The sequence below is a fragment of the Odontesthes bonariensis genome, chromosome 6 (genome assembly GCF_027942865.1).
Source record: "Odontesthes bonariensis isolate fOdoBon6 chromosome 6, fOdoBon6.hap1, whole genome shotgun sequence".
NCBI lineage: Eukaryota > Metazoa > Chordata > Actinopteri > Atheriniformes > Atherinopsidae > Odontesthes > Odontesthes bonariensis.
This window is the reverse complement of record NC_134511.1, coordinates 10,649,359-10,672,800: the sequence shown is the minus strand read 5'-3', so window position 1 is coordinate 10,672,800 and position 23,442 is coordinate 10,649,359. Positions and strand designations below refer to the sequence as shown.

General features: G+C 42.4%; 1 protein-coding gene across 1 annotated transcript in view; it reads left to right on the top strand.

The window, feature by feature from the left end:
* Positions 1-22,291, top strand: part of LOC142381961 (phospholipid-transporting ATPase ID-like) — a 48,334-nt gene extending 26,043 nt beyond the window's left edge. The window contains exons 6-28 of the mRNA XM_075467310.1: positions 4,188-4,249; positions 6,379-6,451; positions 8,025-8,095; positions 8,277-8,359; positions 8,431-8,589; positions 8,686-8,774; positions 10,050-10,243; positions 10,339-10,547; positions 10,771-10,814; positions 11,222-11,387; positions 11,554-11,742; positions 11,875-11,990; positions 13,930-14,094; positions 14,205-14,316; positions 15,180-15,285; positions 15,379-15,520; positions 15,683-15,866; positions 16,041-16,264; positions 16,593-16,676; positions 17,203-17,448; positions 17,548-17,686; positions 18,255-18,385; positions 19,412-22,291. Of these exons, the coding sequence (XP_075323425.1) occupies positions 4,188-4,249; positions 6,379-6,451; positions 8,025-8,095; positions 8,277-8,359; positions 8,431-8,589; positions 8,686-8,774; positions 10,050-10,243; positions 10,339-10,547; positions 10,771-10,814; positions 11,222-11,387; positions 11,554-11,742; positions 11,875-11,990; positions 13,930-14,094; positions 14,205-14,316; positions 15,180-15,285; positions 15,379-15,520; positions 15,683-15,866; positions 16,041-16,264; positions 16,593-16,676; positions 17,203-17,448; positions 17,548-17,686; positions 18,255-18,385; positions 19,412-19,741 (3,318 nt within the window). The 3' untranslated portion in view covers positions 19,742-22,291. The remainder of the gene's footprint in view (positions 1-4,187; positions 4,250-6,378; positions 6,452-8,024; positions 8,096-8,276; positions 8,360-8,430; positions 8,590-8,685; positions 8,775-10,049; positions 10,244-10,338; positions 10,548-10,770; positions 10,815-11,221; positions 11,388-11,553; positions 11,743-11,874; positions 11,991-13,929; positions 14,095-14,204; positions 14,317-15,179; positions 15,286-15,378; positions 15,521-15,682; positions 15,867-16,040; positions 16,265-16,592; positions 16,677-17,202; positions 17,449-17,547; positions 17,687-18,254; positions 18,386-19,411) is intronic.
* Positions 22,292-23,442: the final 1,151 nt, after the last annotated feature.

Sequence of the window (23,442 nt, the reverse complement as noted above, 5' to 3'; positions counted from 1 at the left end):
GGTTGGCTTAAAACAGAGATTCAGAGCAGCTGGTGGTTAAACCAGACTATGAAGCATAAAGTTGTGTGTGAAAACATTGTATTCTCTACAAAATAGATGAGATCTGGTAAATGTGCTGCTTTTAACATACAAACTATGTTGAGCACATGTTGTTCCAATTGGTAAAGATTAAAGGTTAGAAGTAGAGCAGAAAGGTTTAGTTCTATTTCACCCAATTAGGAACTGATTTTGAATGTTTGAGTCATTTTTCAAGATCATATAGAGACCATTACCTGATTAACAGGAGAACTTTCACAGTCTTTCGACTGATGCTGCCAAAGACTCAATGTACAGCACATCGATCCTTATAGTTCAGAGAACACGATGTCATTTCTCCTGTTTGATGGAGAAGAACAAACGAGCAAAAGTATGAACTGAAGAAAGTTTTCAACAACACGATTGGTTTAACAATATGTCAGTCAGTGTTTCTTGAATGTTCAAGGATGTGCAGAACTGATTTATCACAGGGAAGCAGTGCCTATAAAAAGCTAACGTGGAAACAGATCCCCCATCAGAGGGCATGCGCGTGACTTCATCAGACATGCAACGGACATGTGAGCGTGCTCGGTTACGCCCCACAGAGTGGCAAAAGGATAAAGGAGTGTTTGAGAACACAGAGAACACATTAATGCAATCGATTGTACTAACAGATTCAGAAAGAAGTCAGAGATTTCAAAGATATTTGTGGGACACTCTTGTAGCAGTTTAAGTTGTTGTCCTGCTTTGTGACTCATAAAAGGCGCATAAAATGTTTTTAAGTTTAATTGTGTCTTGTCTGTTTGACATTACTATCCCCAAACACGCTGCTATAAGCTCTCAGGGCCACCACAGCACATACCCCTCATCGTCTTTATTTCTCAGTAGCTGCGAGTAAGATGTTTAGACACAGATCCACTCCTCTGGTTAGTCTTGCATATTTTAATTGAGTAACCTCGATCGTGTAAATATCCAGTGAATATCGTCATTGCTGCATGTTATTCTCCTCCAGCTCAGTCATGTTATCTCATCTTTACTCTCTGATTGTGGGAACAAAAATGTACCAGTAGTTTTTCTGCTCCCATTTCAGTGCAGTTTAACTTTAAGGTTGGTGTTTGTGACTGCATCTGTTCAACATTTAATCACCTATTTTTTTTCCCCAGTCAGCCGCTGGCAGCAGCTCGGGGTTTTTTTTAAGAAGCATTGGGAAAATCTGAAAAGAAGCTGCCGCCCACCAGATTCAATTTGAAATCATGAGTTTTAGCCAGACTTTTGAAACTGTTGTGATGTGTTCAGTGTTTGAATGTTGTCATCTGGGAGTTGAGGCTGATTAAGAAATAGAGCCCCTCCTTCCTGGCTCACACCTATAACACATGCGACCTGCACACAAGGTCATCAGGAAGTCAATTTCTTCATAAATGGACAAACGGTTTTCTTTTTCATTCATTGCTAACTGGAGCAGCCTGTACCTCTAAAACAATGAGAGGAAAGTTACTTTTCATTTCAGTTGTGCGTGTGGTGAACCCCCAAGGACATGATGCCAAACCGTTAAGGAGAAATAGCTGATGTGATGGGTTAAATGTTAGCTTAAAGGGGAGAGACAAGAGCTTCTACTTAAACTAGCTGGGATCCTGTACAGCCATTCTCTGGTCTGGTGAGATCACCGGGTTCATGTTTAACTTGATCTTAGCATTCCTGGCACACAGCCACTCAGGATTCACCAAACTGACCATGTATGGCAGAGAAAACAAGTGCTGAAGAAACGAGCGCTTGTGTTGGGAAAGCGGCTGTGGAAGAACAGTTTTACAAACTGCCTCCTGCTGAATTGCAAAAAAGTTGATAGATATTAAAAACAGGTCAGAATGAATAAATAGATTTAAGAAGGCTATACAGTCAGCAAGTTAAAAAGTTAAGTGAGTGTGTGTCAGGTTTGGGTGTTGGCAGGACACGGACTCCAGAGGTGTAAAGCAAAACTTGGTTTATTCACAAACAAGAGCCCCTTTCACACTGCGACCCGCTACCTTAGCGGGTCCAAATTGCACCTTCGACCCGCGTCGAGCAATGTGAACGCTTGGCGTGTCAGGGTGACCCGTGTCGCCTGAAGCCGAGTTCAGGGGGCGTTGCCTAGTGGCAGAGCGTCACACGAAACACAGAAAATGGTGGGCGTGTACAATGACGTAGTCACAAGCCATGCGCCGGAGGTAGGGTGAAATACACCTGTCTGCATCAAATTTTTCAAACAAACGATGGCGGGACACCATGAGAACTCGTTTTTGCAATGCAGTTCATGGAGATGTTACTTTACGGTGCGTCTTGCTGCGTGGGAAACCAAGCTCTCCCATCTTTCTCGCCAGCCCTTCCAGCAGATGTCCATCCTTCACCCTCCCCGAAATGTGGCGGAAAATAACGTCCTCTGCTCAGTGGCTGAGGAGCTCGCGGACCTCCTTGTCTCCCCAGTTGGCCATATTAAAAAATGTCTCGAACTTGATGTAGGCTAAAACAGAGTAAAACTTGTCCTCACCTGTCGCTGTTGTTCTGAATCAGCTGTCCATTCTGTCTTTTAAACTCCTCACGTCACGCCACGCCCACGTCCGACCCGCGTCGATTGTGTTCACATCAAACTCGGCAAAAAGGGTCCGACGCGGGTCGAAAGGCGAGTTGAGTTGACGCGGCAGCCCGGGTCGGCAGTGTGAACACAACAGCGGACACGCTAAATTCGCGAATTAAACGCGGGTTATTCGGCAGTGTGAAAGGGGCTAGTGTTTAACAAAAGGTTTAACTGAGCCGGATGACAACACTAAACTGGGGGATGAAAAACATGAATATAACTGTGACAAGAAAAACAAAAGACTTGGCATGATATGGCATGAAAAAAACATTTAGCGTGGCGTGGCAAGGGAGATGGTGAATTTAGGGAAAGAAATCACAAACTGAAAGGGGAGCCTGGGAACTAAGTACTTTACTGGGAGTGATTGACAAATGAGTGCAGCTGGGGACAATGAATGCAGGTGACGTGAGTGAAACTAATGAACTGAACATGGGAAGTGAGGGAAAAACAGTGGCAAAACTAAAACTAAACATGAACTCAGAAACCAAGACATGAACCAACCTAAAACATGATAAAACATAAAACTAAAAACACGGTGAAAACCCCATGGACGCGACAGTGTGTAGTCCAACATAGCCTAATTACTATTTAAGGTTTTGATGGCTGAGGGGACAAAGCTGCCTCTATATCTCTTTGTTTTGCAAACAGGCACTTCATACCTGCGGCCTGATGGGAGAGGCTGAATTTCACCGTATAGTGGGTGGGAGCCATCTTCTAAGATGGACCCAGCTAGCCTCTGTAGCTGCTTGGTATTCAGGGATTCTGGGTTCAGCTGTGGCTCATGAAAAGTGGCTTGTAATTCAGGATACCCAAAAGCCAGCTCTTTCTGCTGGAGTGGTCTGCAGATGTGACCTCAGGTACCAACACACTGAGGGAAAGGATGGTGTGCCCAAATGACCTGCATATGTGTGTTCAGCTCGGTGTAAAAGGATATTAGAAATACAGCTCGAGGTCGATCATTTTGGCCGTACAGCTGAAAGGAATCAAAAGGAGTCAATGAGACGAAAGCAGACAAAATAAACTATATTATTCCTTTTTTTTCTTTTCTTGTATGAAAGACTGAGTAAATCTGACCAGGCTTGATCACAGTGGTTTACAGTTTAGAATGGTTTGGGAGTGACCCCTAACCTGATGTCTGTCCATCTAAAGCTTTCGGTTGACCTGTTAATAAGTACTCGAACAGAAAACAAAGATAAAGTTTACTATTAACTTCGCTTTGAGGTGTATGCTCCCGGGGTCATTCCTGCATTTCCTGCCCAGCTGTTCAAAAGAGCCTCAAAACTGAGATTCCGCATTGGATGAAACTTTACCCATAAAGGCCTAAAGGGCAGATAAACAGAGAGAAAATGTTTCAGAATGCAGGATATTGAAGATGATTACACAAAAAAGAAAACACCCATCAGATAAAAACTGACATACTTTCTCCCAGAAAAACGTTACAGTGTGTGTTTGCTGGTGAGAGATACATGTGATGGGAGTTTTTGCCAGAACAGATAACGCAATCAGTGAACAAACTGAGTTTCTTGTGACCTCTTCTGACTCATCGCTGTGTGTCTCTTCACAGAATCGCCACAGGAGCGACAATCAAGTAAACAACCGAAAAGCTCAAGTCCTCATAGACAGAAAGTAAGTTTTTATTTTATTTTCACGCATTTGTTTATGTGCTGTGAGTCGTGGAGAATCCACCTTTGCTTCAGTTAACCTCTACCTTTTTCATCTCTAACCATCAGGGTTAAAGTTCTCCTCTGGGAAACGTCCCGGGCAAATTTTAAATTTGCCTTTTAAATGAAGAGCCGTTTAAGTCCTTGCAGAATTTGCCCAATTTAGCTGCCAAGGCGAAAAAAAGAAAACGTATAAAGCCCGCCTCACCGTTACGTCTCACGTCTAAATCTAGCATATCTCACATATTTGAAATAGCCGACGTCAGATCAACAGGAAGTGCTGCTCACCGTCTTGCAGCTGCTTCCTGTGGCTGCACTGCTAAGAATAAGACACGACACACAATGAAAATACAGGAATTTCTCATACAAGTTCTCAGAAGAGGTCGAAAATATCCAGTGAGCTGGATTCAACCAAAACAAACAGCATGTTTTATCCCTCCAAGTTAAGACTTTTTTTTAAGACCTCAAATATTCCAAATGTCTGAACTGTTGGGAGAAATTAACTCAACATCTCAAGTTTTCATGTTATTTGCCTACGGCTCATGCTTTACTTATGTTTCGGTCTACTTTGGAGATGCCAAATCCAGAAACATCAATACCAGCCACTGAGGTTTTTTTGGTGTATTTATGGCAACTGAACTGTTCCTCACAAATTTCCAATTAAGACACAGCCTAATTTATTCACTTCAAACCAGTTAATGGACACGTGTCCTCGTTCACATTTCTTTTTTGCGGGTTTTCAAAAGATGGGAGACGGTACCATTTATGAAACTCGATGGTTTGCATGTTTGTAGTCGTGCCCCTGATGGTTTGGCTGGCTGCTGAGCGGTAGCTGTGCAGCATGGGAAGCAGCTGGAGGACGATAGGAGGAATACTTTTCTTCCTGTTGACATGACGTCTGCTCTTCTTAGAAACGAAGGGCCGCTTGATTTGGCATCTCTTTGATTCACATTAAGAAAATGTGACAAAAAAAGATGAATGGCAACTGTTCAAATGAAAAAAATAAAACCTTTTGTCAACGCTCACAATGACATCATGCTTGCATCAAGGAAGAATTGTTACAAACTGGGTACAATGGAGACAACTTGGTAAAAAGCGCCCAACCAGGCAAAGTTAGAATGACACAAATCACCAGCTGTATCCAGTCTGAGCATTAAACTCACTTGACTGGCCCGAAGGATAATATCTCAGATATTCCCACAGGTGAAAGTAACTCCTGAAGAAGAGCTCTCTCCATTTGTCCCCTTGTATTTGTCCACCACAGTTGTTGTTGTTGCTTTCTGTTACAAAACCCCTTTAAACTAATAAGACCGACAAGCAACATGGCGTGTGTACCGCCACCTTCTGGCACTGCACAGCTTAATTTATTCACTTTGAACCAGTTAATGGACACATGTCCTCATTCACATTTCTTTTTTGTGGGTTTATAAAGGATCGCTTCAGACTTGCTTCAATGATGAATGGAAAGCCTGTTAGTGGGACTCTTTTAATCCTCCAGCCAATTCCTTAATTTAAGGAACACTCCGTTAATGGACCATTTAACTAATTATTAATCATTTACTTATATAATTTACTTACTTACTTATATTTACTTACCAATAGTTCCTTTTTTTTACTTTTTACTAAAAAACTCTGTTGTGTATAGTCTGTAAAAGATGAAGATAAATGACAAACTCCCAGAGCTCAAAGTGGAGATCAAACTCAAAATACTCAGATTTGATTATTCTATATCATCATCAGCCCAAACATTAGAACAGAAATGGAGCCTTTCTTTAGTTTTTTACATGTGCCCTTTAACAGACAAAACAGAAGTTAAGGGAGTTACAGACCCAAACCAGCCACTACTTTGACCCAGACTGGTTTTTCAAACTTCCCCTCGGATATAAACCAGCCAAGTTCTAAAAGCGTCCGCTGCTGTTGGCAGACAGATGCACACAGAGTGATAATACAGGAAACTGGCAGGAACACGCCGTGAAGGAAAGTGACTTCTATTAGGATGACCTCAGTGTCTCATGGTTATTTATGATAGTTTTCTTTCCCGACGATCGTCAGAGAACCCAGAAACACACTCACCACCCTGTTTCCTGTTCTCAGGCTGCGGAGCGAGAAATGGATGGACGTCCAGGTGGGAGACATCATCAAGCTGGAAAACAACCAGTTTGTCACAGTGAGTAAACTGTGTATAACACAAGCTTCCTCTCGTTCCATTTCACATCCCACTTGTCTACCTCTCAACAAATTCTCCCATAAAACCACTTATTCTGCTGTGTTTTACATCTTAAATCACAAATGTTTGGTTTCTATGTTTCCTTTTTCTTTTGGTTGGCTGCCCTATTTTTATTGAAGCCCTTTGCTTACATGCTCTAAATGGTATCAGGTTTTGATAAAGGCCTTAACCCATTAGAGTCTAATGCTTTATTTGGAAATCCCTCCTAAGACATGAGGATTTTCTGATAAAACTTCCAACTTTTTACGAAAACAAACTCTCTGGAACACAAACATAACGTAGGATGATAAAAGGTTAAAAAGCAGCAGATGTTAAATCAGCAGTGTTGGGTATAGTTACTTTGGAAAGCAGTTAATTAGGTCACAACGGTACTATCAATTAAAAGTAATCAGTTACGTTACAGCGTTACCTATTAATAAAAGTAACGCGTTAGAGTACTCCTGCGTTACTGAAAATTAAAAGCCATTTCCAGCGCCTCACACATGCTGCAGCTTAACTGACGCAGACACACAGCCTACTTTAAATGCACCGAGACGTCCTGACAATGAATAACATCAGTCATCCAACCAAATTAACTCTACAGGATAACAATAACAAGAAAGACAGTCAGTTATATGCCACGTAGCATTTTAATTTTTTTTTTTTTTTTTTAAAATCACAGAACATGTGATCAAAATTCAGGTGTTGCCTAACGTTTGGTACCCAGCCCAAGTAAGCCGATATGATGCAGTTATGAAAGTGCATTTACGTGCGCTTAAGTAAACAGAATCTGAGGTAAACAGGTTGCAGATTCAGATCCATTTAGAAATTAACGACCAAACGACGATCTAACAAAAATGCCGAATAAAACGAACAATAAAATCGCTCACTGGCACACAGCAGGAAAATGACATATATAGCCTCATAGCTGAATTATGAAAATACTGTTCAAGTATCACAGGCCTAAACTCACTTTACCTTCGTCCACTTACATTTACTCTTCAGAGTAGTGATTGAAACGTAGCAAAAGAAGACCAGTGGGATAGAGTGGTGCTTCGAAGTGGAATTTTTTGAGGTCGACAGAAGCTTTTCACCAACAGAGAGAGTGCATTTTACCGTTATGTTGTTCTTGTCCTTTTCGCTGGTGAATTGAAAATAATGTGCGTACTTCCACGATGAAAAGGCTGACCTCTCTGCCATCTTGCCGGGGGTTCGAGACACTCACACAGGTAATGTAGGTCAGCAGCACGGCACAGACGCATCACAGCGCTGTGCCTCCGCTGACAAAAAGCAGGCTGCAGTCGGGATTTTAACGGATTACTTTTTAAAAAAAATAACTAAGTTACTGATTACCGAACGCACGAAACTAACGCGTTTACATTACTCGTTACTCGATAAAAGTAATTAGATTACTCTAACGCGTTACCCACAACTCTGGATATCAGCGATATGTTGGAGAGTCCTCCACATGGTGTTCCAGCTGTAGGACGAACAGGAAAGCTGATGGCAGTGATAAATCCCTTTGTGATTTCAGGCGGACCTCTTGCTGCTCTCCAGTAGTGAACCACTCAACCTTGTGTACATTGAGACCGCCGAACTGGACGGGTTGGTTGAGTTTTCTTGTTTAAAACAAAACGTTTTACTTTGTTAAACATACGCGTGATCGAACAATAACATATTTATCATCCCTTCATTCTCCTCCTCCTTCCCCTCATCCCTCTATGCCTGCCCCGTATTACCTTTTCCTTTCTTCCCGCTCTTTGTTTTGTCCACTCCTCTTCCTCAGTGAGACCAACTTGAAGGTGAGACAGGCTCTGCCAGTCACAGGAGACTTGGGAGATGACATTGAGAAACTGGCAGACTTTAACGGTAAGACTTGTGCATAAGAAGGCAGTTCTTTAGTACTTTTGAAGCTCAAATCTTTCATCTCCGTTCTTAAGGTGAGGTGCACTGCGAACCTCCCAACAACCGCCTGGACCGCTTCACAGGAACACTAACGTACGCTGGTCAGAAATATTCGCTGGACAACGAGAAGATCCTGCTGCGGGGCTGCACACTGAGGAACACAGACTGGTGCTTTGGACTGGTGCTGTTCGGAGGTCAGGGACATGTTTCACAGACAAGAACACCAACAAATGGCAAACTAGCATAAGCGGTCGTTTAAAATCTGGAGTGCTTCTGCTTCTCTTTCGCAGGTCCAGAGACGAAGTTGATGCAAAACTGTGGGAAGAGCACGTTCAAGAGGACGAGCGTGGACCGCCTGTTGAATGTCCTCGTCCTCTGTGTGAGCCCTCGACTTTACTCATGTTTCAGTTCTTCAGGTTGCTTTTAGGCGCTGAAATCATTGCATGCAGCTGAATCAGGTCTCTATGTGAAACCGATTCATATGTCTTCAAAAAATGTCAGATCCTCTTATGAATGTATATTACATGTTTTCATGAGCAGACACGCGCCATGCAAAGGAAAGGGGGCGAACTTTGAAAAAGCCTGCACACACACTCAGCTAAACATCTGGGAGGTGCAATGCAGTACCACTGCAAACAGGAAAGCAAATAAACTAAAGAAGCTGATTCATCTCTGTTAAATTACTTTATTACTTCGCAAATTTAGCAACATTCTTTAAACTGTGCACAGTGAGAGAGTCCAAATTAACTTTGTCTCAGACATATATGAAGTATAGTAACATGAGCGGGAGAGTTGTGAGATGAAAAAGCATCTTGAACATGTCAGTTCACCATTGACAACAGTATAGTCGTTGTCATTTTCTTGCGTAAATAAGCCTGAAGGAAGTTGTCTCTCGGTCTGAGTCACCACAAAGTTCTTCTGACCGCTGGAAAAAAAAACTAAACGTTTTTCAGCAGTGTTGTCAAGAAGCAGGAAACAGTCAAAATCCAAAACAAGGAACACAGAGTGGGCCAGAAAGCTCGAGTATAAACTGGCAAGGAGCAAAGAGACGGGGGAGTGTACATGCAGGGTTTCAGTTATGGGTTTGGCAGGACACGGATGCCGACGCCAGAGGTGAGAAGCAAACTTTACTCACAAAAAACAAGGTTAACAAAAGGCGCGGCTGAGCCGGATGAAACAAATAGACTGTGGGGACAAAAACATGAATATGACTGTGACCAGAAAAAACGCACGGCACGGCATGAACAAAAGCACTTAGCTTTGATGCCGTGGTATGGCATGAAGGGTGAAGACGGAGAAGGAATTCACAAAATGAAAGGGGAAACCTGGAAACTAAATACTGGTGAATGAGTGCAGCTGGGTAGAATGAAAACAGGTGACGTGAGTGAAACTAATGACCTGGCATGGGAAGAGTGAAAAACAATGGCAAAACTTAACTAAGACATGACTACGCATGATAAAAACACAAAACCAAAAACACGGGGAAAACCCCATGAACGTGACGCAGGGAAGGTGATCGATAAGTAGAAGAACGGCGTGGAGCAACACGAGAAAAGGAAGCCAAAGTTACGCTGGTGCACGGGGTCTGAATATCTCAAAATAAAACACAAAGAGATGGATGTAAAATAACTGAGTACATGTGGTCCTCCGGCAGATTTTTGGTTTCCTGGCCATCATGTGTACAGTCCTGGCGATAGGAAACTACATCTGGGAGCTGAATGAGGGCTCAGAGTTCACCGTCTTCCTTCCAAGAGAAGACGGCAACAACGCTGGTTTCTCAGCCTTCCTCACCTTCTGGTCCTACGTCATCATCCTCAACACAGTGGTGCCCATCTCTCTCTATGTTAGGTAACATATGTCATGACTCCTTAAGTCATCACGCACAAAATGTCTTAAAACAAACAAAAAAAGACGATATCTGCCGGATGTTCATCCTTTGGCAGCGTGGAAATCATCCGGCTGGGGAACAGCTTCTACATCGACTGGGACAGGAAGATGTACTTTGCTCGCAGCGACACCCCTGCCGAGGCTCGTACCACCACGCTGAACGAGGAGCTCGGCCAAATCAAGTACATCTTCAGCGACAAAACGGGGACGCTCACTCAGAACATCATGATCTTCAACAAGTGCTCCATCAACGGCAAATCCTATGGTAAGAATCAACGCATTTTTCAGCAGCTGTTGAGTTCACTGTGTCTTTTAATTCTCATGATGTAGAGATTTCCAGATGAGCCAGCTCCAGGTTGCTCCCTGAGAATGAGCAAAGCAGTGAGCCTTCTATTTAGTTTCAGTCAGCCAGTTCATGATCTCTGTAAGGTATTTTCGCTCCACAGTGAATGTTCCTAATGTGGATTTACATGTTTCTGCCACTGCAGGAGATGTGTATGACAACACAGGCCAGAGACTGGATTATGCAGAGGTGAGTTGTGGAATTAATTCATCCCACAGCAAAAACACAAGGTGTCCTCAAAGTCTTTTACCAAAGATGGTGTGTACCAAAAAGAGTCCTCATATTACCGATGTCTTGGAAAAAATAGCACTTGAACACACCGCAGAGACCACGTCCAACCACAACGTGGATTCAAAGCATGTAAACATGTAAACATGCCGAATGAAGCCTTACGTCAAAGGATTACATTTCAAATTATTGAATGAGATAACACGTCATTTTACATAAGGCTGAACATCTCAACACTGGACACATTTATTCTGGTAAAAATATGTTTTTTGGGTTTTTTTTGGCCATAAGCAGCTCCCTTGTGTCTTTCTTCCTGCCCATCTCTTTCTTTTCATCCTTCTTTCTTTTTTTAACCCCTCACTCGACAGCATAAAGACACGGTGGACTTCTCCTTCAACCCGCTGGCCGACCCTCGCTTCGTGTTCCACGACCACTCCCTGGTGGAGGCGGTGAAGCTGGAGAGCCCAGAAGTCCACGCTTTCTTCAGACTGCTGGCGCTCTGCCACACCGTCATGGCCGAGGAGAAGACAGAAGGTGAGGAGGGAGTGAAACACTATCTATACTGAAGGAAGGACTTTTCCTATTATCAAAAAATGTTGATTTCCTCTAAGTGAAAGCACAAGTTAGGGAATTATCATAAGTGTATTTTCTGTTGTTCAGCAAAGAAAGGGAACCTAAATGGCATTTTTTGCTTCTCCAGGGGAGCTTTTCTATCAGGCCCAGTCCCCAGATGAAGGAGCACTGGTGACAGCAGCCAGAAACTTTGGATTTGTCTTTCGCTCACGCACACCAGACAGCATTTCCATCATGGAAATGGGACAACAGCGGAGCTTTGAACTCCTGGCTATCCTGGATTTTAACAATGTCCGCAAGAGAATGTCCGTCATAGGTAAAACTGAAAGCGATCCTGTTTTTTTTTTTTACATCAACCGCATCTTTGGGTTCGACTGCATTTTTCTCTGGCGCTGAAAATGACACACGAATGTATTGTCACGTACGTGTTTGTGTTTTCTGTAAACAGTGCGGAGTCCTGAGGGGAAGCTGTGTCTCTACTGTAAGGGTGCGGACACGATCATCTTTGAGAGGCTGCACCAGTCCTGCAGCAAGCTGATGGAAGTCACTACAGAGCACCTCAACGTCAGTGCTTTTTCTGTTTGTGTGTTCATGGGTGTCTATTTAGAAGAGAAACGGGGATCCTTTTAAGACTCTCAGCTCTACTCCGGTAGTTTGACAAGATCAGTTTTTCCCTCACTTGTTCCAGAAAATAGATGACACAAGAAAGCCAGAACAGCACAAGCTCCACTGCACACCGCAATAATTGTTATTTTCCACTCAACCCGACAGTCCAAAGGCGATAGCTACCATGACCTGCTAAACACATCAGTTCTGAGTGCAGCAATGCATCTGACAGCACCAGCAGGTGGTCTCATTATACAGTAGCTGTGTTCCCCTCCAGACAGAGAAAACTGTCAGCAGAAACCGCTTCATTTTCAAAGTCGTCCCACCAAGTTGAGGTCCCATCAGGTCTTTTGCTCAAAACCAGTGACGCTGGTCGCTGGTTCTGCGCAGAGGTGTGATCTCCGTAGGCCATTCTCTCACCTCTGCTCTTCGATATTGCCAGAGAATAGCTGTACATTTATGTGCAGACATGTAAAAAGTGCTGCGAACGAAGGGAAGGAGCAGGCAGCTGCACATGTTACGTTGCATTCTATCCTATAATGTGCTTACATGGAATCATGTAAGCAGACGGAAAAGCCTTTTGAAGCAGGTTCCCAACCATGACAGGGAAAATAACTGTGAAACAAGCAGTATCAGCTGTCAACCAAATTAGTATTATCAGCATAACCAATTTGAAACAGAAACCTCATGATTGAGGGAGAATCAATCTGCCTGGTGGTGGCCATAAGAAAAAAGATTGTGTTTGCATCTGGAGGATATGCGCACATGCACATGAGTACAGGGCCTCACACCTCCTCTAACATGTCCTTTTTCCTTATTTATTACATTTATTTATTTATTTATTTATTATTCTGAAATCTACAGGAAACTGAGGAATAATTGGAAATCTCTTTTGCTCTGGTGAATAAATTCACACTCACATAACCCTGAATTTATGCTTTGTGTTGCCAGGAATGTTTAAGGAGTTTTGGTGTGTACCGATTACAAAAAGACAGAATAAAGACAATATATATTAATAGAATAGAAAAATACTTTATTCATCCCCCAATGGGGGAAATTCAAATTAGTCAAGTAGCTCAAAAAAATTATTAATATTTACAATGATTGTATATCAACAACAACAATAATAATACCAATTCTAATAAAAATACTACTACTAACTAATGATGATAATAATAATAATAACAATAAACAACTAAATTAAAAATAAAAAAAATCAATCAATCAATTTGAGAATAACTCAGACTTATTAATTTATTTTTTTTATTATTTTTTTTATTAACTTAGTAATTAATTAATGCAGACATGCAAGTTTTTCCAAGTAGATTTAAGGTGTAGTGCTCCTTTTATCTGTCAGCAGAGTCACTGAATCAAGTTACCAGTAAAACCTTCATATAATTTGGAAACTAACACGAGGAGGTTAACATGAGGGGTTACATGTGTGATTTATTTTGTTCTTAAGGCTGTCAGGAGGACGCTACTTTCTTTACTGTAAAAAAAAAAGCCAGGGAGTTATGTTGATTGATTTTTAAATAAATGTGTGCATATTTTTCCGGTTTATGGCCATACTTGCGCTTGACCTAAAAAAAAAAAGAGTCTGGCTTGTTGATTTGGGACGAGAATAGAGCTCTATTTTTATGACTCGTGTTGTCTTTCCTGTTTTTCTTTCATCTCCTCTCCTCTCGTTATGTCTATTCTTTCTTGTCCAGCTCGTGTTTGCAGACTATAAATAAAACATTTTCTCTGTTGACCTTCTCTGTTGGTGGATTTTACTGCAAAGATCTCAGAATTTACTCAGCTGGGCATATGAGGTTGACTTTTGCTTATACAGTATCTTCAAATGTCATCTGCGCTGTGTTTGGTGTATTCATAAGTGTGTGTGTGTGCTGATCTTTAGGAATTTGCAGGGGACGGCTTGCGGACTCTTGCGCTTGCCTACAAGGATCTGGACGAGGAGTACTTTAACCAGTGGAAACAGCGCCACCATGAGGCCAGCACCTCGATGGACGACAGAGAGGACAAACTGGACCAGCTGTACGAGGAGATCGAGAAGGATCTCCTGGTGGGGGAAAAAAATAAAAATAAAGGAGTGGTGTTGGGTTTTGTTAATGTGGTCAGATGCACTGCTTGCTAATGATGGATCTGTGCATGTGTTTGTTTGTTTGTGTGCAGCTGTTAGGAGCAACAGCCATAGAGGACAAGTTACAAGATGGAGTACCTCAGACTATTGAGCAGCTGTCCAAAGCTGACATCAAAATCTGGGTTTTGACTGGCGACAAGCAAGGTATCACAGCTCTCATCAATCTACCATCAAAGAGAACCGGCCATGCTGCTTGTATTTAGATGGTTATTGCATTTTATTACAACGTTAGCCCCAATTTGTGTCTGCTTTCTTTGAGGTGTAGTCTCCCTCAAATGGTTTTTGAATCTTTTTCATGTCCGCTGGTTGCAAACACTTGACCAAGAATCAGCTCAGTGGTGACCAGCACAGAATACAACCACTAGATGTCAACATGTAGATAATTAGGAGTACTTGTGTCAAGGAAGCTAATTAAGGACTGAAACCAGTGTCTTTATTTAGGTCTGAATAAACCTCAATGTTTTTTTTTTGTTTTGTTTTTTACAGTAAGGTAAACAACACATGTGGTGTTACAATTATTCAGTGACTTGACGTGAGACACCACACGGGTCTTAAAACTCATTTATTCCCTCGTATTTCTTAATTCATGATGTATTATCATCAGAAAAATGACCTCAGCATCACCAAACCTCTGTTTGATTGATGAGAATGAGAAAAGAGTCCAAAATGTCATTGTTCATACGTGGATTTACTTTAGAGGCAATGTCTGCCATCTCCCCTGCTCCTTTAAATGACATCAACCCCCATATCATCAATGATGGATGGTGGAAAATTTGCTTTGCTTTTATAACCAGAGCATCATCTTACATATTCACTAATACCTCAGACAATAACTCCGCTCCCATGCGTGTAAACCGTGCACGTAACTGTGCTGACTGTTTAGAATTTGCTTATTTGCCAGATGTTACGTGACTGTAGTGTAAAATGTTTCTCTTCTGTAGGTAAGGCCTCCATAATTTGTGTTTTTTTGCTGCTCTTTAAGTCGATGTCGATCGTTTGTGTTGCAGAAACTGCGGAGAACATTGGTTACTCGTGCAACTTACTGCGAGAGGAAATGAACGAGGTCTTCGTCGTCTCGGGTCACACGCTCGAAGACGTCAGACAGGAGCTGAGGTCAGGAGAACATTTTGGTCTTTTTTCTTTGTAAGAGCTGATTAGGAAATGTTTCCATTCATCCATCCCTTCTTATATTTTCTTTTGGAGCAGAAATGCACGGCTGTCTATGAAACCAGATGCAGCAGATAATTCAGAGTTTTTGCCAGAGGAGACTTTTGGTAAAGCTGTGAAAATGATCACGGACGAGGTGGTTGATGGAGAGTACGGCCTTGTTATCAACGGACACAGTCTGGTACGTCATAATGAGCACCTTCCATCATTACTCGTCCCGACCTCCACTGACTGTGAACTGAATAGGAGAAAGACAGATTTTAGGGAATAATAACTTTGGCAACATATGTGTAATTTATTTTCCACATTTCTCCACCTTCTGTTTACCCCTGCTGTCCTTCAGGCTTTCGCCCTGGAGCGCAGCATGGAGCTGGAGTTCCTGCGGACGGCGTGCATGTGCAAAGCCGTGATCTGCTGCAGGGTGACGCCTCTGCAGAAGGCTCAGGTGGTTGAGCTGGTCAAGAAATACAAGCGGGCGGTCACGCTGGCCATAGGAGACGGAGCCAACGACGTCAGCATGATCAAAGGTACCAGCAGAGGCCCCAACAGCCTCATCTGAGGCTTGTGGAACTGTGGAAAATGACATTTTAACACAGAAACAGCCCGAAGTTTCTTAGATTATCTGCATTTTTCTTGAAAATAAATCTATTGCTCTTTAACCCTTGTGAATGCGTCCCTCTCTCTTCTCTTTGTCCTCCCAGCGGCTCATATAGGCGTGGGCATCTCAGGCCAGGAAGGCATGCAGGCCGTGTTGTCCAGCGACTACTCCTTCGCACAGTTCCGCTTCCTGCAGCGCCTCCTGCTGGTGCACGGCCGCTGGTCCTACCTGCGCATGTGCAAGTTCCTGCGCTACTTCTTCTACAAAAATTTCACCTTCACCTTCGTCCACTTCTGGTTCGCCTTCTTCTGCGGCTTCTCAGCGCAGGTAAGATAGTGAGGAGATTTACAGCTATTTCTGTGTTTTTCTGCAGCTTTTGCCTCTTCAGTTGCTGTTCATCGTGTCAGCCTTTTACTGTCACTTACTTTGCAAAACAGAAATCATGCCAATAAGCACAGCAGAGCAGCCGAGCAGGCTTGGGGATGTCTTTCCTCCTTGACATTGTGTTAACACACACCTGAATGAACTGACAAAACGTTGGCTTTTATAGAGGTGCTGCTGATGATCAGTTATGAGGAATAAAAATGTGAAGTGTTTCATTGTTTTGTTTCTAAAATATGTCATGAAAAAACGTTCCTTTGCTTTTGCTTTTCAGACCGTGTATGACGAGTGGTTCATCACACTTTATAATCTGGTCTACACAGCCCTACCTGTACTGGGAATGAGTCTGGTTGATCAGGTAATCGGAAGTTTTGCTTCTTGTGCCATGAAACAACTGTAACCGGTATGAAACCTCTGCGTTGTGTTAAGGTTAGAAACAATGGAGACCACACCGCTGCTCGTTCGAAGGTCTTTATTTTCCTCCACCTTTCCTCACCGAACATCAGAAAAAAGAGAGAGCAATTATAATGACACAAACATTAGCACAAAAAAGTAAAACATGGAGCATACCTGACAAAACAAAATGCCAAATATAAAAGACAAAATGGGAGCTCACCTTTCCTCACCGAACATCAGAAAAAAGAGGAAGAGTTTAGGCGGGGCCGTGTCTTTAGTCGCGAATGTTGCTCCCCCATAAAAGAATGAACAGAAAAAGAAAACAAAAGTTCCACCTGACTATTCTTATAAATGTCAGGTTAAAAACAATAATTTTGTGGAATTATACACAAGCCAAATTAACCCTTGTTACACAACAAAGCCCAAATTTTAGATCCGGAGTTTACACACATCGAGATCTGTAATGTTTGTCTCCCCCTGCTGGCCAGGATGTGAACGACGTGTGGAGTTTCCAGCATCCTCAGCTCTATGTTCCCGGTCAACTGAACCTGTACTTTAGCAAGAGAGCCTTCTTCAAGTGTGCCCTCCACAGCTGCTACAGCTCCCTGGTGCTCTTCTTCATCCCGTACTTAGCCCTGCATGACACAGTGAGGGACGACGGGAAGGACGTGGCAGACTACCAGTCCTTCGCCCTCCTCACTCAGACATGTCTGTTGTTTGCAGTAAGCATTCAGGTGAGAGAAATCACTTTATTTTGATCATCTATTTATCTTTCTAAGGTTTGACATGAAGTGCAGGCATTTTGAGGTCATGTCTTCTCTTTGTGTCCGCAGCTGGGGTTGGAGATGTCTTACTGGACAGCGGTCAACACGTTCTTTGTTCTGGGCAGTCTGGCCATGTACTTTGCTGTCACATTCGCTATGTACAGCAACGGCATGTTCCTCATCTTGCCACCAGCCTTCCCTTTCATAGGTGAGATTTAAACTAATTACATCTGTCTGCTCAGGCTGCACGTCTGTTCCCTCTTCTGCACAACGCTAACAATAGCATCATGATGCCAATTAGAATGCCAGCTACAGTTTCCTAATTGTGTTTGGTGTGCTTATGTCTGGATTATAAAACTGATTTGGTGCAGATGGGCCACAAACTGTGGTCTCATTATCCGCCTCATGAACGTTATATGTAGTTTCTCACTAAAGACAAGTGAAGAGTAGCTCTGAGTGCTCGTTTTCACAAGCACTAAAATGTTGGTCACCCAGAAAATGTAAAGAATTACCTTGTGTGATTTCCTGAATTTAGACGTTTAATTCACCCTTCAAGAGAAACTTGAACACTAGTTTTGCTAAATGAAGCTTTCTTTGAAGAAGAAAACACATGTGTCCTGGTTTCAGGGCCTTGCGACCTTAAAACCTGATCTTTGTAAAAATGAGCTTAGAGATGAAGACAGGAGACCAGATTACAGGATGTTTTAAGCCTCGTTCTTCATGCTGGGATGACAGCAGTGCAGCGTTATCTGTAACACTTGTTTTTACTGATCCAGGAACAGCCCGAAACTCTCTGAGCCAGCCGAACGTTTGGCTGACGGTCTTCCTCACCTCCATCCTGTGCGTCCTTCCTGTGGTTACCTACCGCTTCCTGTTGATTCAGCTCTGCCCCACCATCAATGACAAGGTACAGGAAAAAGAGGAACCACTTTGCATGTTTGCTAGGGCAGCTGCACTCGAGGCACACTATTTGCTTTGACAACTCGCGCCTTCCCTTTTATGATGTAGTTTTTCTAAGAAATCATTTGGAGGCTGGTTGGTTTGGAGGTTGTCAAACTGTAACATGACTCTTGAGGATTTTGTAATCGGCAACATGCATGTCTTTAAATCTGCTTTGGATTTTTAGGCAAGGCAAGGCAAAGCAAGTTTATTTGTATAGCACAATTCAACTACAAGGTGATTCAAAGTGTTTTACAGATACATTAAAACAGTAGAAATAAAAAGCATGATTTAAGTTTTAAACAAAAAAGAAAGAAATAAGAACAATAGATAAAATCAGGAGTTAAAATGTGATTAAGTTTTGAAACTCAAGCTTCAGATTTGGAGCTTTATTCAAACGCAGCTGAAAATAGGTGTGTCTTCAACATGGACTTAAATACACTGAGTGTTTCAGCTGATCTGAGGCTTTCTGGGAGTTTGTTCCAGACATGTGGAGCATAGAAGCTGAATGCAGCTTCTCCATGTCTGGTTCTGACTCTGGGAACTGATAAAAGACCGGATCCAGATGACCTGAGGGGTCTGGAAGGTTCATACTGGTCACTGGTCACTGATGTATTTTGGTCCGAGACCATTCAGAGCTTTATAGACCAGCATCAGAACTTTAAAGTCTATCCTCTGATGGACAGATAGCTGAAGAAGTCCCAGAACTTTTTAAAAGATAAGATTGTTGTCAATGACAAAGTAATCCAGTGCCAGCTGGAAAAAACTGCTTTCTTTGTGCCATAATGTAAACAAATTCAGGCTAAAAAAAACAAAACTTACTCCATATTCCAGATTATACTGTGACATTTACCACCAAACAGATGTTTGATCCATTAATCAGTTGACTGTTTTTCACAACCTTAGATTATATGTGTTATCCTGAATGTTTCTGCCGACACATGTGCCTCAATCCAGCATTTTAACTCTGTCGATGCCTCCCAAAAACTTTCAGGTGATGTTCAAGGTCAGACAGGCCAAAGCGACGCCTCCTCCTCCTGCTCGACGTGCCCGCATCCGCCGCACCAGCACCCGGCGCTCAGGCTACGCCTTTTCGCACGCGCAGGGCTACGGGGACCTGGTGACGTCGGGCCGGTTCCTGCGACGTCCTCCCGTGTCGCTGTCTTCCGGCTTCGCCCACGCGGGTCGGACCACGGGCTTCAGTCCCATGGGACGATCAGCTGGTTACAGCCCAACGGGACGCCCTCAGAACACAAAGGCTCCGGACGTGGAGGTGACTTCATTGCAGATGTTCAGGATGATCAGAGATCCCACCCTCAGATAGGCAGAAGAAAGGATGGTGTTTGGAGCAATTTTGGGAGTGACATGCGGACTTGGACGTTAATCAGAACTCTTTAAAGCTCACACTTTTGTTACATAAATGAACTTGCTTGGGTTTTCCAGAAAGCCTAAAGTACTGTCATGGTCTGTCTTTAATCTGCGTGGCCACCTCTGAAAGGTGCACAAACCACTGCTTTTAGACCTTTAGTGTTCTTGTAAAACTTGCTTTATGCAGAGACGGCAAATGAGGGGAAGACAGACGAAAGTCTCCCCGACACTAGACACAGGTGATTAGCTTTCAGATAGGAACGGCCACAGAAAGGAAACGGCTTCATGTGGTGAGGAGGACAAAGTGTCGTCATGTTTACAGACTTCCTTAATCCTGGGAGTCCAAATGCACAGAAGAACTTCAGGCAGAGGAAAGACCAGCAAAGCCATGCTGCATCAAAGATTTTAATTTTGTACCTTTTTTTTTAAAGCATTTTGGTTTCCTATCTTGAACGCTGCACATGAGCGTGCATGGTTGTGTGTCTCGTTTGTCTCTGTGTGGCCTTGTGATGAACGGGCGACCTGTCCAGGGTGTTCCCCGCCTCTCACCCAATGGCAGCTGGGATAGGCTGAGTAGGATATGTGCTGCATTCTGGATGGTTTATCTCCGAATCCTGCTTCTAGAATAAAAACAGTGTAACAATCACTGTGTTTACATAACACTGGAAAAAAAATGTGTTAGTTTCACCAAAACCGGACCTTTGAAACGCCTGAAAGCATGTTAGTCTGACTAAAATCAAACAAAATCAAACTTCTCATCACCGGACTCACACGGATAATGCTGCTGGGGATGGAATCCCTCTGCATGTATACGCTAAACTGTAAGTATCTCTTAATACAGCTGAATTCTCAGTTAAGGTGCTCTCGTTCACACACCTTTGTGTTTCTCTTTTCAGACATCTAAACGCGTCTGAAATTGTAATGCGAAATCAACTGCCGGTCGCTTAAAGCATCTCCAGAGCGTCGCTCTGCTCTGATAAAATCCTGATTTTATAACGCGGTGACATAAGACAAAATCACTTTGGAAGTGACTTCTAGACATCTGTGCAGTGAGTTCAGCTGTACTTACATGTACAATGATCTCCCACAGAGAAAGTGAGAAGCAATAGAAAGTCTAGAATATTTTCACCGGTACTTTACAGCGTCGGACATTCTTCAGTCACTAACTCATCCACCTCCTCTGCATTTATACTGGGACAAGGACGCTGGTCCAATAAAATGCCCGAGTTGAGCTGTGCGTGTAGCCGTGCTGACACAAACGTGGAAGCTGAAGCAAAGGGCTCCGAAAATTGCAAGCGACTCGTTTGATTTGAGAGGATTTCTCATCAACATGTATCCTCTGAAAAAGGGATAAGAGTGGGCCCAAAATGCCCCCCCCCCTCCAGTTAAAGCCCTTAATAGATCTGTTTGTATGGAGGCTTTACTGGGACACATCCTTTTTCCACTGCTTTATCTCTATCCAGTTTAGTCACCAGCCACACATAAACTTAGTTAGGTTGAATTGATTAATCAACTTTAAAGTATCTCATGCTACAAAGTCGCTGATCCTCTGCACTCAGTCCAGCAGCTGAGGTCAGATGCATGTCAGTTTGAAATGATTGTAGTTCGATATCGGGACCAGATTGTGCACTTAACTGAGTACGTTTTGCCTGCCTAATATTAAAGCAGCGCAAATAAATGTGCACATTCTCACTACATCTGTGTTGAAAGCAACAATCCACCACATCTCGCTGTGTTTGGCAGGTTTGTCGCGCTGTTCACAGACCGCAGAGCTGACTGGGTGTCCGTGAACGTAGATGTGTTTGGTGCCTTCAAATCTGCAGTGTAAAAAAAAAAAAAAAAAAAACTCTGCTTCTATGACTTCAAGTGCTGTTGATATTGACGTTAAACTTCTAATCATTTATACCTCATTTTAACATGATTTAATGTATCATATTCTGATTCTTAATACTGATTTGAAAGCGTGTGTCTGCTTCAGCGGCCCGCTCACCGCTGTATGTGTGAGAACCAGCTGGGTGGAACCAGTTTAAAAAGCCCAGCGTGTCTTTAGATATTCTGAAAAAATCATTCAGACGCTGCCTTAACATGAACAGAAACATATTTTTTCATATTATGCAACAAAGAGGTAATGATGACATCAGTGTTTGGTCAAACCCAGGAAGTTTGAAGCAGCTTATAAACAAATGTGTTATTTGAATGAAAATTGAATAAGTAGTCCAAATGAATTTATTGCATAATGTACAGTAATGATATTTAAAATCTGACTTTACTCTGTTGAGATGGATCTCTTTTTCCTTTTTCTTATTTTTGTACCGGAACTTTTTTATTTGTTGCTCAGAGCTGAACTGAATGTACTAACTAACCCTGGCGGTGAACCAAAGATCTTTAAAGCTTTGTACGCGGAGGAGCAGGACAACCTAAAAAACTCAATGCTCGCCAGGCAGAATTTGATGCTGGAGGTCAGTACGGCAAAGCCGTTTTATAGGACAGTTTTTTTTTTTTTTTTTTTTTTTTTTTTTTTATTGAAAACATTTTTATTTCAGAGGAAACATTCACGGATTGTTTGTAGAACTGATGCTGCATTTGGATCTGACTGGCTTTATTTTTCCCTTTAAATCAAAACCAACATCGAGTTTAGTTGCGTCTTTGTTGTAAATGTAGCGCGTCACATGTTGCTCATTTCGGTCGGATGGTGGCAACTTGACATTATGTCTGGCAGCCATCCGATCTGTGGCGCTCCTGTACGGATGCAAAAGCAACCAAATGTCTAGGATTTGCTTTGATAAAAGAAACGTGTCCTCGTAACCGAGAGGAAACGATCTCAGACAGCAAATTTGATTTAAATGAGTTTTGTCTGCAGTGTTGATGCAGATTGAATCGATTAGATTTGGCCACCAAACTGTGACAGAATCTATCTGAGGTCTTTTTCCAGCTTGTCTCTGGTGTGTTACAATAAATTTCTGCCTTGAGAATACATTTCAATATTTACCACTATGTTAAATAGATGCATTTTTTTTTACCATGAAGACTGAGAGGGATTTTAATCACTGTTTCCCCAACATGATAAAAAAAAAAAAAAAAAACTGAATTTTTAGCACTGCTCTTCTGATTATCATTTTGTATCATTTTATACCTGTAAGATGTTTTTACTGAAATAAAAAAAAGATATGAAAGATCATCATCTGTGCAGTTTCCTGCTTCGTGCATGCGGGTTATATTTCATCCAGGGCTGAAGGCAAGAACACCGACAAGGCTTCTTTCTCACTTGGAGATGCGTTAAACCTCATTTACACCAGTTAGGAGAAGAAAAACAAAGTGTGCAACGTGATATATAAGAAATAAACAAGTAAAACTAGAGAAATAGGAACCATGGGTGTGTCACATTACGCAACACAATGGAATTTAAATGGTAAATATAGCAAAACAGTAAGTTATTAAAAAAGCAAAAACAATGGAAAGACAATGCCACTTTGGCACCAATATTTAAATGATTTCTGTGTAAAATGGCTTCCTCCCAGCAAGTGTCCTCATACTTTCAGTCCACACCTTCAGCCTCACCTGCTCACATCTTTTCGCTTTCTTCATCAGCCCTGCAGCAGGTATACACGCTGTTCAAATCCACATTTTTCTTTTGTCAGCTTGTTCTTGTCCTGCCCA